General features: G+C 49.9%; 1 protein-coding gene across 3 annotated transcripts in view; it reads right to left on the minus strand.

Annotated features, from left to right (window-relative positions):
• HLTF (helicase like transcription factor) overlaps nt 1–18,221 on the minus strand; it is a 1,760,895-nt gene that overhangs the window by 879,345 nt on the left and 863,329 nt on the right. For all 3 annotated transcript variants that reach the window (XM_069618321.1, XM_069618322.1, XM_069618323.1), the window contains exon 14: nt 16,390–16,479. In XM_069618321.1, the coding sequence (XP_069474422.1) occupies nt 16,390–16,479 (90 nt within the window). The remainder of the gene's footprint in view (nt 1–16,389; nt 16,480–18,221) is intronic.

The raw sequence follows: 18,221 nt of genomic DNA on the forward strand, positions 1-18,221 counted from the left end.
AATGCAGGAGGACATCATCCCGAGGAGGGATTTGATAGATCTTACCCTGGCTATGTCCGTGGCCAGCAGACGCTGCACCTTGCCCAGAATGGTCCTGGTCCTTTCCTCCGACGGCGAGGCCAGCCGCGCCACTGTGTCGGGCTTGGCTCCCAGAAACAAGGCGACTTGCGACGGAACCAGGTGGGATTTTGGAAAGTTGATGGAGAATCCCAGGTCCATGAGCAGCTGGACGGTCTTCGCAGTGTGCTCCACGGCGAGCTCCCTTGTCCTTGCCCGGATGAGCCAGTCGCCCAGGTAGGGGTAGACGTGGATCCCCTGTAGGCGCAGCCGCGCCGCCACCGGTGCGAGGCACTTGGGTGCCGACTTCAATCCGAACGGGAGGGTTTTGAACTGGTAGTGCCGCCCTTGGACCACGAACCTGAGGAACTTTCGGTGTCTTTTTAGAATGGGGATGTGGAAGTACGCATCCTCCAAGTCCAACGACGACAGGAAATCACCCTCCTCCAGCTGTCCCAGCACGTGCTGGAGGGTGACTTCTGTGCCTTGATGTACTTGTTCAGTCGTCGTAGGTCCAGGATGGGGCGCCATCCTCCTGTCTTCTTTTTACGAGGAAGTACCTTGAGTAAACTCCGGAGCCTTGAAGCCTCTTTGGGACGAGCTCAATGGCACCCTTCTTGAGCATCGCTCTTACTTCCAACAGTAGTTCCAACAGTAGTTGAGGGACGTGATTTTCCTTCCTGGCCACGGGTGGAACGCGAGGGCACTTCTTCTGAAACTCGAGGGCGTGCCCTTCGGCCAGGGCGTCCAGCACCCAACGGTCGGTGGAGATGGACTCCCACACGCTGACGAACCTCGCCAGCCGGCCTCCCACCGGGGTGCTTCGGCGGGGGCCCGACCCCACGGTCGGTTCAATCTTGTTTGGAGGCCGCCTTGCCTCCTTGACCTCCCTGTCGATGACGGGCACCACCTGACTTGCCGCGTCCCCTGTAGGCTTCCTGGGACGAAGATCTTGCAGCTTGGCGGTACGTGGAGGAGCCACTGCCGGATCCCTTGGAGGCACCTTGTCTGCCTCCGGAGCTACGAAAGGACGGCCGTCGTCGTTGGAGCACTCCCAGTGCCCGGGCAGTCTCTGTGTCTGTCTTGATGGCCTGAAGGGACTCATCAACCGCCTTCCCAAACAGGTTGTTCCCGTCGAAGGGCATGTCCAAAACCTTGGCTTGTACGTCCTGGTGGAAATCCATGGCCTTGAGCCATCCTCGTCTCAAGCAAACGCTGTTGCCCAACTGACGGAAACCGGTGTCGGCGATGTCCGTTGTCACCGTGATGGCATGGTCCGAAGCAATCTCACCCTCCTGTAGGATTTCAAGGGCCTCCGCCCTTTTGGCATCCGGAAGGAAGTCCAACAGAGGGGCGATTTTAAACCACAACTTCCTGTCGTAGCGGGCTACGATAGCCAGGGCGTTGGCCGCCTTGATAGTTGTCGCTGCGGATGAGATGATCCGCCATCCCATCGTGTCCAACTTCCTTCACTCACCGTCCTGCGGGGAGGTTGATGTCTAGGCCGATGCCCTCCCCAGCTTTCTTCTTTGCCGCCGCCGAGACGAACAAATCTGGGGTAGGTTGCACCTGAAGCCACAAGGGGGCATTGTCGGGGACCCGGTACTACTTCTCGTACCGGTCCCACTTTGCCGGCGCCGTGGCAGGGTTCTTGGGGAGGGCGAGCCCCTCATCCCAGATGTCATCAAGAAGCGGTACGGCGAGGACCGTCTTCCTTTTCGCCTCGTGCCGTTGGTAAAGGAACCCTTCCTTCTTCTTCTCTTCTGGGCAGAGCTGGAAGAGCTCAGATGCCCTGGAAATCATGGCACGAAAGGATCCAATCTCGTCGGGCGGGGACGCCCGAGCAGGGGGCGACGGGGACAAGTCCCGTCGTCACCTCCGTCGTCATCTGTACCTGTCGTAGCCGTGTCCGTGCCTGTATCATCCCCCTGGGTAGTAGACCGGGGGGAAGGCAGAGCAGGCCGCAGAGGTGGGAGAGGTGGCGTAGGATGCGTCGTCCTCCTCTTATGCGGTGGACTTTCCGAAAGTCCTGGCTCTGGTTCCCCTGTCGGGTATGGCTCAGGTACCTCCGTCGGGGGGAGGGGCAACCTTGTCCTCATCTCCGAACATAAGGACTGAATCGCTGACAAAATGGCCGCCGAAGTGTCCTGCGGCGCCGGAAACGACGGGCGTGAGGGCTCTTGAGGAGCCTTGTCGGCGACTCCGTCGCTCTCGTCGTCACCCTCGTCGGAATCCCTCCCGATGGGCTGGGCCTCTTCCACGACTTCGATGAGCTCTTCGTCAGAGGTCGTGTCCGTATCCACGATAGCCACCAGCCCCTCCCCCACCTTTTCCAACGAGGACATCGTGGGGGTCTTCTCAATGGGCCTGAAAGACTACTCCCTCCGCGGTGGCAGGGAGACTCTGGGTCCTGAGGGCGCCGCCACTGGTGTAGCCTCCACAGGCTGAGCCAGGGCCACGGCGACATCCTCAATCGAGGTCTTAGCAGGGTGAATTAAGGCCATCGTCACCTTCTGGACGCCTGGGGCCTTCACCTTGGGGGGAGGGTACGAGCCTCGCTCCCCCTCTGCCGTAATCTTCGAGATCGAAAAGGGCCTCTCCAGAAGCTTCGCCGGGTTCTCGGACTTCCTCTTACCCGAGCCAGAGCGTTGGCTCGTGGTTGATGGCGTCGGGGAGGATGCGCCCTGCCTGGCAGGCAAGGGGCCCGACCGTTCGGCGCTCCCGGTGCCTGCGGACTCGCGGTGCTTAGCCTTTTGTTGGGCCCCCGTGGCTGGGGTGCCCTCACAGGACTTAGAAGACCGCTCGGACTTCTTTTTCTTCTTCTCGCCTGACGGGCTCTTCCCTTCCAGCCAGTTGGCGAGACAGGTGGCGATCCTTCATGGTCTGCTCCGACATGTTCCCACAAAACGCACAGTCCTTCTCCGTGTGCGTCTTGTCCTCATGGAGACAGTAGAGGCATAACGAATGCTCGTCTTCCTTGAAAACATTCTGAAGCTGGCATCCAGGGCAGGTCCTGAACAGCTTCCTGGGCGTCGAGCTTCCTTTCTCCTGGGCCATGTCCGGGGTAGGCCTCGGAACTTCTGGAATCCTCCAAAAGCGTAACTTGACGAAATCTTCACCCTTGAGGGGCGTAGAAAACTCCGAAACGGATCCCCGTTGATCGGATGTAGAAACGGTGGAGCTTGAGGCTCTATTTAACCGAAAAATGAGAAAATTCTCCTGAAAAAAGCGCGAAAACGCAGCAAAAGCTCGAGAGCTACAGCACGAGAACTCCCAACACTTGAACGTGTGGCAAAAATCTGAGGATGGCTGCCAGAGGCGGGGCTTAGGGAGAGGGCAGTCATTGGCTGGGGGCAGTATGACCCAGAGACCAGTGATTGGTTACTACTAAGAAAGACAGATCAGAAACAAAACTGATAATGATTTTTTTCTATACCGAGGATTCCCGGCCTGACGACGGGGAATATTCATGAGCATGTGAATCCATGCCAGACCCCATGCCGGAGAACTTTGAAATTATAGTGGGTGTCCTCTATCATAAGCTGGAGGTACTTTCTGTGTGCTAGGAACATTGAAGTATGCATCTTTCATGTCCAGTGTGGCCATGTCATGATCCCAGCAAAGGAATACAGATCCCATTTAGAAACACTAAGGAGGCAAGGAACTTCATGTCAATCAGTGGGACAGCAGTGGATTCAAGCCTGGCGCAAAAGGCATTTGCCTCACTCTTAGCATTGCACCCATAGGCTCATTGCACATACATTGCCTTCCCTACACTCAACATGGCCGATGCCGAGTCCATAGTTAAATCGCAGTGCATGCTACACCTGTTGCAGAGGGAGCTACTTAAGCCCCGCCTCCGCTGGAGCGCTCGCTTCGCGTCTTCTCAGCTGACAGCGGGTAACGCTTCCAGTGATCTCCTGACAAAACCTGTCAATAGAAGAAAACAAGTTCAAAGATATTAATTTCCACTACAAATCAACCGAATAGTAATAGAATTGTAAAGACTTACCGAAAAAACATTTTTTCCAAGTTTTCCTCAGTGCGGTGTAATATTTGTAGTCTCTGCATCTTCTGTCAGAAGTTCCGTCGCAGCCGCAGCATTTCTTCTCTCAGCAGCCTTCATTCGCTGTCGTAGTGCCTTCTTCTAAAACTTTTCCTCAGCAGCCTCTGCATTCATCCGAATGTATTTTCATCGACAGTTCCTCCGAAGATCTGCAAAACAAAGGTATTTAGTGAATGAATGAAGAAAAAAGTTCCATATGTTCTTACCTGATGTCTCAGCAAGGCTTTTCTTCGCTTATTTCTTACTGCACTTATCTCCGAAGGCAGCTATTACTCCATTTTCGACAAACTGACATAATTTAATGTTTCCTCAAAACGAGTATAGTTGCAGCCATACCGCAGCATCTGCCCCTCTTTAGGAACTTAGAACCTGCAAATATTAAAGACAATTTTAGTAAGAGAGATCTCTCCAACGTATGGACAACTCAGAACCTGATGAACTGTATATAAATATATTTTCACCAAAAGACTTACCCAAGATACCTCTAGAAGAGGTTTGGACATCATTCAGTTGAGAATCTGCCGACACCACGGCCCACTCAGATTAAAAGTTAACTACCCAACACACCCCTGTAGAATCCAGGATGAAGATCTCCACAAAACATAAGCACAGGTGAGAAAGGAGGGTTATTTCAAAAGGTACACTACATCACAGTTTGTTTGTGAATGGGGATTACAATAGTTGTGTTATAGTTTTTGTTTCCACAAAATCAGAGCCCAGATAACATGTCCTCTTACTGAAAAGGCATTACGCTCCCGCAGAGACCTAAGGTAAGCGTTACAGGCCACGCAATTTCTTTGCTGCAGCAGCGGGATTACTTCCTAAAGAGTCGTCATCCTGAACCTTTGTAGTTTGACATGCTTGTTCGCAGGACGCAGATCTAAAACAGGGTGCATGGTTAGGTCTTTTTTGAGTACAAGCAAGTACACTGAAGAAATACGACATGCATTACTTAACGTAAAAGCATTTTTGATGATTGGATCTGCTTAGATTCACATGCTGTGCATATAGTCCGACATCCAGTGGTCACTGCAGAGCATTGCATCTTGTCTTTCGAGAATCGAAAGGGGACGTCGACATGGGCGTGTCTGTAACACTATACCTAACGTGACGTTAGTGTACCCAAAATCCCTCACGCGTCGAGGTCCTTCTGATTGTATTTTTTCTGCCGTGAGGGAGCCTATGACTATCATGAGTGAGTACAGAAAAGAGAGAAAGTAGTAAGACGTCTATGTTCCTTCCATCCGAGCGGGCAGGAAGGGTGGGCGCATGTGAATCTAAGCAGATACAATCATCAGAAATGCTTTTACGGTAAGTAATGCATGTCTTCTGATGCGTGTTATTCAGCTTAGAATCACATGCTGTGCATAGACTAGCGAGCAGTACCCGGAGTTGGAGGTGGGATGTGAGAAGGAACAGTAGTGGAAAGATGTCTTAGTACTGCTTGTCCCACCTGAGAATCAGACCTAGAATGAGTGTCTAGGCAATAGTGTTTTGTAAAGGTGTGTACAGAACTCCAGGTTGCCGCTTTGCAAATGGACTCTAGGGGAACATTTGCAATTAATGCTATGGAAGCCCCACTGCCTCGAGTAGAATGCGCTCTAGGCTTGAAGGGCAGTTCTCTCTTAACAAGAGTGTAACAGAGTGTGATGCATTTGACAATCCACCTAGAAATAGAAGATTTGGAGACAGGGTCACCCTCTCTGCCTGCTGCCACTGCAACGAAAAACTGATTTGTTTTTCTTAGTGGTCGAGTTCTTTCCATGTAAAACATGACTGCTCTGCGTACATCCTGTGTGTGCAGGCTTTTTTCTCACATGTTTGAGGGGCTCGGAAAGAACTTTGGTAGTTCTATGGATTTGTTCGCATGGAACTTTGAAATGAATTTAGGCACAAACGTAGGGTGAGTGCGCAAAACCACCTTATCTCTGAACTGTTAGAAAGGGGTATAGAACAGAGCGCTTGTAGTTCACCGACTCTCCTAATGGAAGTAATGGCTATTAAAAAGGCAGTCTTGTAGGTGAGATCTTTGAGACTTGCTTTATGTATGGGCTCGAAAGGAGACCCCATAAGTCTAGTCAAAACCATGTTTAGGTCCCATCCGGGAGCTGGGTTAGAAATGGGAGGGTGAATTCTCTTTACTCCCTCCATGAAAGCCTTAATAAATGGTATCTTCCACCATGACACCTTCTGTTGTGATGTAGTGTAGGCTGAAAGAGCAGCTAAGTGAACCTTTACAGAGATGGTGTTGGAACAAATTTCCCTGACCATGTTATTCAGAGTCCGTTCCCCTTGGAACAGTTCTGGGGGTACCTGAAGGCGTAATCTTGGATGCTATGTCTGACGACCAAACTCTGTGCGCTGTCTGATGAAGTAGGTGAGCTCCCCACCCTGTGAGAGATGAGTCTGTAGTTAGAGTGGCCTCCACTGCGGGGGCGGTGAAGGATTTTCCCTTTCAAGAGGTTCTCCCTCGACCACCACCGTATCGAGAGAACGAGGGCTGGCAAGACAACCACTAGATCGTCCCATTGTCCGCTGGCCTGACACCACTGACTGTTGAGCCACTCCTGCATTGGACGCAAGCACGGGTGAGGAACCAAATAAATACATGATGCCATCATTCCCAACAGTCGCATAGCTTCGCGTACCGTCACCTCTCGACTGGCTACATATTGGAGGGATTTGAAACAGCATCTTTTGGACCCTCTTGTTGGAGGGGAAGACGAGGCCATCCCATGTTCGCATTAGAGCCCCTAGGAACTGCTTGGCCGACGGTGTCCAAGCTAGATTTCTTCTCTTTCATGGAGAATCCCAGACTGAATAAAACATCTATTGTTCTTTGGGAATTTCACAGACAGGTTTCGTAGGAATCACGTTATGAACCAGTCATCGAGGTAAGGATTAACTGGGATGGATTGCCTGTGTAGGTGTGCTGCTGCCACTGCCAGTACCTTTGTAAATACCCTTGGTGCAGAGGCTGGGCCGAAGGGTAGTACTTTGAACTGATAGTGCTTGTCTTGTATCATAAATCTGAGATATTTTCTATGTGCCTGCAACATTGAAATATGAAAGAATGCTTTTTTTATGTCCAATGTTACCATGTAATGCCCCTCTCAGAGCAGGAGAATTACTTCTTGCAGAGTGACCATACAAAACTTTTGAGGTTTCACAAATGTGTTCGCTGGGCGCAGATCTAGTACAGGGCGCATGGTGAGATCCTTTTTTGGGTACAAGGAAGTGCACTGAATAACTACCCTTGTTTACCTGTAGAAGAGGTACGACCTCTATGTTGCCCTTTTCCTGCAGGGTCTCGACTTCTTGTAGTAGAATGCGCAAACGTTCTGGCGTCAGCGTCTTGCTCGTGGCGGTCTGAACTGTGGGGTCTGGCAGAATTCTATACAGTACCCGTGGGCGACTGTCTTTAACACCCACTGGTATGTAGTTATTCCCTCCCATGCTCGAAGAAAAGAGGTTAGCCGGGTATGCATGGGAGGGGACCCGGAACTGCGGATAATTTGTGGCCTGAGGCCAGGGAGCCTTGAGGGATAGAATTCCGGCCCCTTCCTTTACCACGTCTTTGCCCCCTTGTTGGCTATGGGGTGGTGTAGCAGCTGGTTCCTTGGGGAGAGGACCAGTAATTTCCTGAGATGTATTGATTTTGAGGGAATCGTTGCCCACGAAAGGAACGTCTATTCCTGCTCCCCCTTCTTTGTGAAGGTCTCTGGGTGATCTGATCCAGAATCTTAAGTGTGTTGTGCTCCTTTTTTGCAGTTTCGAGGGATTCATCCACTACCTTTCCAAATAAATGAGTCTCCTCCACTGGTTTATTTTTAAGTGAAGCTTGTGTTTCTGGCTTGAACCCTAAATTCCTTAGCCATGAGTGCCTTTTCAGGAGGGTACCCTGAGATAAAGATCCTCCGGCCGTCTGTGCTGCATCCAAAGTATTTTTCAACTTACTTTGGTTAACTTGCCTGCCCTCTGCCACTGTTGAGAGTAGACGGGCTCGCAGTGGCTCCAGGACTTCTTGAAGGCCTTCCACTTGCTTGGCCCATTGCGCATCAGCATAGCTGGCCAACAACGTTGTATTGTTTGCAATGCGAGTGGGGTAAGCCGCCGCCGCAGTGAACCTTTTCCCCCAGAGTGTAAAGTCTCTTACATCCATTGTCAGGGGGTGCTTCCCTAGTAGATAGGGAGACCACTGCTCTTTTCCTGGTAGTTGTAACAACCAGTGAATTTGGAGTAGAATGACCCCTGTTGTAGAAGGGATCAGAGGGGGAGGGTTGAAAAAGTTTCTCTACCCTTGGATTCACTGCTCTGGTAAGTGCTGGTTTTAATAAAGAAGGGACCAACCTCTTAATTAAATTTAGTAGAGGAATAGCTTGGCTGGCAGGTAGTTTTACTTTCAAAATGTCTTCCACAAATCATCCTCTGGAACAGCTTGTTCAGTAGCAATGTTGAGGTGTTCCGCTGCCTTCCTCAATATGGCGTTGAAAGCCATTTGATCGTCAACCAGGGAGGCCTGTCGAGTGGGGGTGGTTGGAGGGGAGTCCAAGCGCAAGGCGTCAGGTTCCGGTGTTGGAGTAGGTGACTGCCAGGGGCGAGGATCAATGCGATCCGGGTCTACTCCCCAAACCTCAGTGGGGCCTAAATGTACTTTCTCAGAGTCGACAAAAGATCTTCATTTTGAGCCTCCTCCTCAGTGAGGTCATAAACATATTCCTCTTCTTCCTCATCTTGAGTAGGGTCAAACTCCCTCTGCAGTTTAGCCACAGGGAGGGGGGCATTTCCCTCCCTAGACCTCTTGGGTGTGGACTTCTCAGAGTTCTACAAATCTCTGTAGCCTGTCCATGCATACTTCAAATTTTTCTCTGGTCAAAACAGATGAACCAGAGCAGTCCAGGGGTGGAAAGGGCTCTTCTATCATATTTAACGCCAAAGAAATCCCCTCAGGAGCTTCCTTAAACTATTTTCGGAGTTCCGACGGTTGACACGTGTCCTTTTGTTTTTCTTTGGGCCTTTACGTAGGTTCGGGTAAATTTTTTGGCCCATCTTTGGGTTTTGATGAATCCTTGGATTGTTGCTTGTGAGAATCCGCCGAAAATGATCCTGCATATGCTTTCAGAAATCACTTCAGCATCTGGAAGTTCTAAAGTACGGGCCTCTGGTTGCGCTACTACTTTCAGCAGAACTGGGGCCCTGTCGGCCGTGGACGCTGTCTTTCGATGTGTCTCGAAGGAACGGTGGATATTGGGAACAGCGCCCTTTGATTTACCAGGCACAGGGCCGAAGCTTTCGGTGTGCCCATTGGCGCTATGGACCGCTTTGACTGTTTAGTCGAAGACGTCTCTGGGGTTGTCTCTTTAGTGTGGGGAACATGTGCGTCTATGTCGCCGGGGTGTACATTCCCCATGGCAGGACCTGAGTCTTGCCAAGCGGGGCTGGGACAGACGACGCAGCGCGAGAATGCACCGGCGAGAGGTCAATCGTCTCCGAATCGGAGGCTTGTTCGTCACTCAGCCCATCGTCACAATCGGCGGTTGTGGCAGCGGGAGAACCAGACTTGGCCTGCGACTTTTTGTAAGCCGCCCACCGCTTAACATAGCGCTCCTTCAAATTTTTCGGACGCAGGAGCTTACAAGCAGCACAAACCGTCTCGTTGTGATTAAGGGGTAAACACTGGTTACATTTACGGTGTTTATCCTTCCAAGGGAATATGGCCCTGCATACAGGACAAAACCTAAATGGAGTCCTCTCCATAGCTGAGGAAAAATAATGGTGACAAAGAGACCCAGGGAACAAAGAGATGAAAGGGGAAAGGCATTTTCAGAAAGGGAAATGTCCACCCCTAACCCACTCTCCCTACTGTGTAGGCTGGCCAGAAGGTCTGTGGACCGTCTTCGGCAGAGAACTGGAAACAGCCGCAGATGAACGGGACGGTAGGGAGATATATATTTATATACACACATCAAAGGTCGAAGAAAATAATAGCAATTTCTGTGGATGAGCTCCGCATAAGGCGACCAGTATGCTGGGCGGATAAAAAAAAAAAATCAGATAGTGTTACAGGCACGCCCATGTCGACGTCCCCTTTGGATTCTCGAAACACAAGATGCAATACTCCGCATTGACCACTGGATGTCGGACTATATACACAGCATGTGATTCTAAGCAAATTAACAAGCATCAGAACCTTATTTACCTGAAGATGGACGACTTTGATGGTGCCATTTTGCAGCAGGACCTGATATTCTTCCAACAGGATGCACTGATGGTCAGATGACAGGAGTCTGCTTCTGGGCGGATGGTAGCGGGATGCCTGGAGGAACTCGATGCAGTACCCGAGGGCAACGGTCTTGAGTATCCACTGATCTGATGTGATCCCCTACCATGTGTGGGCACATGATGTTAGACGTCTCCCAACTGGGGAAATGTGTGAGGGGGACACGTACCAATAAGTCACTTGGAGGCGGAGGCCCAGGGAGCCTCTGCAAGCAGAGTTCTGCACCTGCCCTTTTCTCAATGAGAACTCGTTGGAATTGGAAGTTGCCAAAGGAGCCCTGTCCGGAAGCCGAGTTGGCCCCTCCCGAGCCATATTGTGCATGGGCAGAGCGGGAGAAGTTCTGCCCATGAAAAGACCGGCGGTAGTTGGAGTTGCCACGTTGGGCAAAGGGCTTAGCCGAGATCTGAATGAGCGACTTGAGGGTCTTGTGCTCTTTTTTGTCATCTCCAGGGCTTCACCAACCGCTTTTCTGAAGAAGTTGGCCTCCACCACTGGCTTGTTGTTCAAGAAGCCTGAGTCTCTGGTTTGAAACCTGAGCTCTTTAAACATGCGTGGTGTTTCAGCAGGGTTCCATGGGCAAGGGTACGCCCCGCCATTTCAGCAGAGTCAAGAGTATTCTTGAGGATATTTTGGGTGACCGGTTCACGCTGTGTGACCACTGCTAACAGGTGGTGCGAGCAGGCTCCGGGACATCTCGAAAGCTGTCTTGAACAAGGGCCCATTGAACGTCACTATAGCTTGCAAGGTTGTTGGCAATCCTGATTGAATACGCGGCAGAGGTGGTAACACGCTTAACCAGGGCATACAATGAGATGGCTTGACTGACCGTGGTCTTTTCCTTGAGAATATCTTCCACAAAGTCCGAATCAGGGGTGGCTTTGTGTGTGATCATTTTGAAAGGGTCAGCAGCCTTCTTCAGGATGGTATTGAACATCATCTGGTCGTCTATAGGCAACAAGTCTCTAGGCTGGGAGGCAGTAGGCGCATCCAGAAAGAAGTTGTCGGCGTCCTATGTGGCGGGGTGTGCCACGTGCCCGGGTCATCCAGAGGATTCCAGACTGAGTCCTGGTAATTGGGATCCTGGTCATCCTGGCCTTGGCCCTGGGCATAGGCTGCATCCAGGCTAGGCTGGGAATATCTGGACCACCACCAAAGACGTCGACTTGGGAGAGGAAGGGGGGCCCTGATGAGAATCCTCCAAGGAGGGAAATTGGACACTAGAAGACTGGAGCCTCTGGGACTTAGGCGGGATGGGGTACGGGTCCACATCCCTATGTCTCTTCAAAATGTCCTCAAACTGGCCTGAGAAGTCAATGAACTCTGCCATCTTGCTCATACAGGCCCCAAACCGATCCCGGATCCATACAGAGGAGTCTGAATGGTCTGGAGGGGGAAAGGGCCAGGTGGGGCTGAGCTATGAAGTAGGTCCCTAGAAAGAGGAGGGGAGGCTGGAGAATAGTCCTCAGGTAAGGCAAGGGCCTTCCTGGGATCCAAAACAGGCCTATCGGCTTTAGAAAGCTTCTCCTGAAGCTTTGGGAGTGTTTCAGTTTGTCTTTTGGAACTGCTGCACCTTCCGATTGTACCGCATAGAAAGAGGAAGTTTTGAGGGGGCGCCCACTGGTGGATTTAGTCCCATGCTTATGCTGCGAATGTGGTTGTGCACAAGGTGCCAAACCGTTAGGTTCGAAAGGCCCAGTCTGAGACTTAGACGGGCCTGCGGCCGTTGAAACTTTCCTAACTGATCCGCCGAGGACAGATAGGGGGTTGTGCGCTTTGAAGCATGTGGTGTGCGAGTGTCCGTGTCACTGGGGTGTGACTTCCCCAATAGCACTGCCGGCGGTATGCCTGTCGGGGCTGGGAACGGAAACATGGGAGCGCAAAGGCTACACAGTAAGGTCAACAGCTTCCCACTCTGAGCCCTGGCTGCCGACGGATACCTCGACTGATGCAATGGCGCCAGTGGGGGAGTGACTCTAAGCCGCCCACAGTTTCATACGCCTGTCTTTCAAGGTCTTGGGCTGAAAGAGCTTACAGGCTTTACACGAGCACTCGTCATGGTCACGAGGGAGACACCTATTGCATAGACGATGTGTGTCCTTCCAGGGAAATTTGCAGTTGCAAGACGGGCAAAATTTAAAAGGAGTCCTCTCCATAGCAGAAGGAAGCGGCAGCCAGACCAAGAAGAGGAAGAGAAGGGGTACACAAAAGGCATTCTCAAAGGAGAAAGAACAAACGGGGCCCACTTGCCCTACAGTGAAGGATGGGCCTGAGCACAAGGCCACACGGTCCACAGTCGCCGAGCAAACAGGACCAAGTGAAAACAGCCGTCTAGGGCAATCGAACCAAGCAGTGGAATTACTGATAAATAGAAAACAGCAATATAAACTCTTACGAGCTCTGCATTATGTGCAACCAACTAGGTAGGCGGAAAAAAACAATCTGGTGACACGACGTGTGAGGGATTTTGGGTACACTACAAGTCACGTTCGGGATAGTGTTACAGTCATGCCCATGTCGACGTCCCTTTTCGATCTTCAAAAAAAAAGATGCAATACTCTGATTACCACTAGATGTGGGGCTATATGCACATTCTGTGATTCTAAGCAGATTCACAAGCATCAGAAAAATATATATACACCCCAGTTTCTAACAGCAGGGGGGCTCCCTACAGTTAATAGAGCCCATCGCTTCAGTCAACATTAGAATCGTTGGTTCAACCCACTTCCAGGTGTACGCTCCCTCTCATACATTTATCTCCCCATCATTGTCTGCTCCCTTTAGCCCCATCCACCAAATTGCAACTGAATACCTGTTGACAGGACACTGTTCTTTAGATTGGTACTATCGGCAAATCCAGTCTGTGTGTACGATATTCTCAGCCACCACCACATGGATCCACCCTCATCGCTTTGCAAGGGACGGGGTATTCATCTTTTTAAATTTCCAGGAGCCTGGGATTCGTTATCTGTCTTTGGATTCCCTATCTCTCCGATTTCTTCTACTAATCAAGGCTAGTGCTTGGTCTTGGGGATCCTCCTCTCCTAGTAGCTCCTTAGAGAGACTGCAAATGTCTTCTTCAGTGACAAGTCTGTATTTCTGTCCCATGTACCAAATCTAAAATGAAAAGGGAACCACCCCCTCTCCACCCCCATCGATATCTCACTCCCTTTTAGCCACCTGGTGAGGGAGGAACATAGGCGTCGCATTGCAAGTGTAAAGCTAGAGAGGTCTTGGTATATTACAAGTTTGGAGGTACCATAACCTATAGGCCTGTCTCTTCTAGCCTTCCCTAATACTTTGGTTTTCTCTGTATAGTAGGGGAACTTTGTCAGCACTGATCTTGGTCCACGAGCCAGTCCTCCTGCCCTAAGTACTCTGTCAATCGTAGGTTCCTTGATGGCTTGACTACTAAATAATTGTCTAATGACTTCCAAAATTAATTTAACTGTATGCCCTTCTGTTCTCCACTCCCTCTTTTTTCCGGGAAGCCAAAAAAAATGAGGTTGTTGCTCCATTCTCGATTCTCAAAGTCATCCATTATAAGCATCATTTCTTCCTCCCTCCCTTGGAGTCGGTCATAGATGGCTTTCACTTTTTTATCCAATCCATCAAGTCTGCAACCAATGTCAGTTCTAATGTGTATTATCTCTTCTAGTAATGCCTCTATACTTTGCCACATTAGGTGAGTGTTGGACCCCCGTGCGCGGATCCTTCGGAGCCACCATGGGATACTTATATCGTTGGAGGGCTTCCTTCCAGCTCATCAGGGGCAGTACCCCTCTTGCCCCAATGTGCGATTTTCCGTCTATTATTTCTTTATCAAGTCTAGGGGCAGTTCCCTTCCAGTATAAGAGGGCGACCTTCAATCGTGATTTTGGTTGCTTAACGATAGCTGGTATAAGGGAAACCACTAGGGTCAACGTCTCAGGTTGTATTCGCTTTGCCTGCGCAGGGTCCCCCACCAATCGCTGCGTTAGGGATGCATTTACCCCTTTCTAGAGTTTTCACTTGCACAGGATCAGTGCTTTGGAGGCTTCAGGGGAGAACTCTGTGTCAAAGCTTGTGTTCTGTAAGTACCCCTAGATATCACAATTTGCATGTGCACTCGCCAGTTCCCTACAGTCCTGCCCTAAAGAACGTTCTGTCCCCTTCCAGAAGATATGATGTTAAGGTTAGTGTGCAACTGGTCCTTGAATACAGGACAAAGTTTCTCCACTCATCAATTCACATCCGTCGGCGTACTCGCCTCACTAATACCATAGTGTTTTCAATGCCCCGGCGATATCACTGTGGTGCGGGTCCCCTGCTGTCCGTCCAGTCATTAGGGAATGTAATGAAGAGTAGGCCCCTAATTGCTTGAGTGTCCTAGGCCAGGCCCTCACTGGTGGTCATGCTCATCGTTACTAGCTGTTTGTGTTGGGATCCTCGTTCTTAATTCATACTTCTGGGAGGAAATGTCCTCCTTACAGTGCCAGGACCCGTTATCACTCCTACAGGAAAATCTCTATCCAGCAAGGTGTGGGTGGAGGGCGATCAGGACATGGTCTCCCTTCTCAAAGTAGAAGGTTTAGGGACTGTATGCGCCTGGCCTCTAGGGCTTGCATGCCAGCTCCCCAGTCATCCTCCCCCGTTCTGGGCTCACCCCTTTCCGATGTAAAGCGAGCCCCACAGGGTGCATCTGATGCCTAGGCCACTCAATAGGCACTGGCGGAGGCCCTCTAGAATCCACTGGAAGACGGATGGTGGAGCAGAGACCCCCCCCACACACCCGCACCTGTCCCGTGAGCGGTTGCATGGAGCAAAGTAGCTGGGCAGTTTTCACAACGATCAGTGCATCAGCAAGATCCCCGAACCGTGTGTCTGAGTTCTGGAGCTGCTGCCTGCGTCGCTTCAAGTGTTAGACAGCGATAATGCAAAGAGATCTTATGGGCTTTCCATTGCGCAGATTATGTTGATATCCCGCGAGTGGGGTCCCTGAATCAGAGGGAAGTATGCCCCATATATCAGGTGAAAGGGGGAGGTGAAACTGAGGGCTCTGGTCCTGGTGGGCTGGGAGCGCTGTGGCTATGCTGCTATCCACACGTCCCCTGGTGGCCTCCTCAATATATGGTTTTTGATTACCTTACCTGTGATTTGTTTTACAGCTTCATGTGTTCAGAAAAGGCCCAATACATACATGTACTTTTGGTACTTTTTGACCTATTTGAATTATTGGTGGTGTTCTGTGTGGACTCATTGTAGCTCTAGACCACTCTCAAAATTTTCCTGAGACTAAGCCTTGACTGCTCTTCCACTCTACCTTCATTGGGCTTTGGCTAACTTCTCAGTGTCTTCCCAGTTTACCATAAATGTGGTAGGCCTATCAAAATTCTCGGCAAATGCGCAGATTTTAAAAATGAATCTTACCAGTCAATATATAGGATGTTAATCTTCTTATCTTGCATTTAATGTCTGAAGTTTACTATTCAGTGGTTTCAGGGGCTTAATAACTTTATAATATTTATACACACCATGAATGCACCAAGAACCAAAACAGGGCTTTATTCCAATGCTTAACCCTCATCTGTTTACTAGCTTTACCCTAACTCTTTGCAGTGTGTGACCATGCCCCTCCCAAAAAGAAAATTAGGAATTGGAACATAGGCAGCCTCCAGTAAACAAACATCATGGACTGTTAAAGAGATCCCATTGGTATGAGTTAAAGTGGTATTTCAGGAAACAGCGATCAAAATGATGATCTCGTATCACACTCAGAAAGTGGCAAGAGAAAGGCCATTTGTCATTGATTTACCTGCACACAGCTTTAACTGATATATATTTATTTAATTCTGGTCATCCGAGTAGGGTGAAACCAGATCTAGAAATACATAATGAAGGGACTAATGGTTCAAGATCAGTGGGGAAGAATAAAACCATAAAGACATCAAAGAAAACTAACATCAGCAGGGAAACATTTAAAGACATAAGATTTATAAGAAACAATTACCTTTATTTTTACATTTCTTTCGAGCTGTGATAGGTTGTCCATTTAATGCATCAGCAAAGTCGTTGTCTTCTTCTAAATGGGAAACTACGCCTTCAAAAAGGAGGACATATTCGATTTAATACAAGAACATGTAGTTCAGTAAAACCAGGATCTTTTCAATTTTACCTTCATGAAACCAACAGATTGCACCTAGGCATTTATAGGAGCATTAACCAAGCAATTTTGTTTTATCTTCTTAATCAAGCGCATTTGACAAAGGCTACAAATCTCACCAAAAATAATAGTTACCTAAACAAATGCATTAAGCACAAGCTGGAGAAAACAGAAATGTTACACACTAGTGAAATTTGGAAAAAGGGACCTGGAAATACAAAAGATAGAAGAAAAAGTAAAAGTTACACAGTAATGTCAACTGTTCTTATAGCCCATTGTCTCTTCCCTTCATAATCATGCGACGTTGTCCCAAACGGGGACAGGGCCGGAGAATAATGCACAGCAACATTATCATTTAAAAAGGAAAGCAGTAGAACGTATGCACACCTCTGGGAAATATCACCTCTTGTAAATCCTTCACGTGCGCGCTTCCCAATCCACTCTTCGGTCCTTGGAGTCACTGGTGAAGGCCAACAGCTTATTATCAGGGAAGGAACAAGTTACTTACCTGTAACTGTTGTTCTCCAGCATGGGTCTGGCATGGATTCACATGCTCATGAATATTCCCCGCTGGGAATCCTCGGTAAAGAAAAATCAGTATCAGTTTCGTTTCTGATCTGTCTTTCGTAGTAGTAACCAATCACTGATCTCTGCGTCATACTGACCACAGCCAATGACTGCCATCTCCCTAAGCCCCGCCTCTGGCAGCCATCTTCAGATTTGGTAGCACATGAAGTGGCAGTATGACCAAGTGAAGAGCCGCAGAGGGGTAGGCGGGAGGGTTCGCATGTGAATCCATGCCAGACCCATGCTGGAGAACAACAGTTACAGGTAAGTAACTTGTTCCTTCTCCAGCATGGGGTCTGGCATGGATTCACATGCTCATGAATAAAAGAATACATAGCAGTACACACATGCACAACCACGGGAGGTGGCAAAGGCTCAACATTAAGCATTACATCCAAAACTCAACATTAAGCAATTCTTACCTCCTCACCAGGCTCACCTTAGGCGAACAGGTTGCGCAGCACTGCTTGGCCGACCCTGGACTCCTCCCTGGAATGCTTGGCCGACCCTGGACTCCTCCCTGGAATCCCGATAGACGCAGTAGAATTTCGTAAAGGTGTGCGTCGACCTCCACGTAGCAGCCCTGCAGATATCCAGCAAGGGCACACCAGAAAGGAACGCTGTGGTAGCTGCAATCGCTCTGGTGGAATGGGCTCTCGGACGGCCAGGCAGCGGTCGGTTTGCCAACCGATGGCAGTACATGATACAGCCGGCGAGCCATCTGGAAATGGAAGCCTTCGAGAGAGCCTTCCCCTGATTGACAGGTCCAAAGTTCACAAAAAGTTGTGACGTCTTCCGAAAACTCTTTGTGCGGTCCATGCAGAACTTCAGCGCTCTAGCCACATCGAGCGAGTGCAAAGTCCTTTCAGCCGGCGACGAAGGCGACGGGAAGAAAACAGGCAACATCAAGGGTTCGTTGAGGTGGAAGTCCGACGGCACCTTGGGTATGAAGGAGGGGTGCGTCCTGAGCACTACCCTCGTGTCGTGAAAAGTCAAGTACGGGGGCTTGCAGAAAAGGGCCTGGATCTCTCCCACCCGTCGTGCGGAGGTGAAAGCCGCAAGAAACGCTGTTTTCCACGACAAGAACTTCAACGGAGCTGAGTGCAGAGGCT

This window comes from Ambystoma mexicanum, chromosome 10 (genome assembly GCF_040938575.1).
Source record: "Ambystoma mexicanum isolate Mex_15411 chromosome 10, UKY_AmexF1_1, whole genome shotgun sequence".
NCBI classification, from domain to species: Eukaryota; Metazoa; Chordata; class Amphibia; order Caudata; family Ambystomatidae; genus Ambystoma; species Ambystoma mexicanum.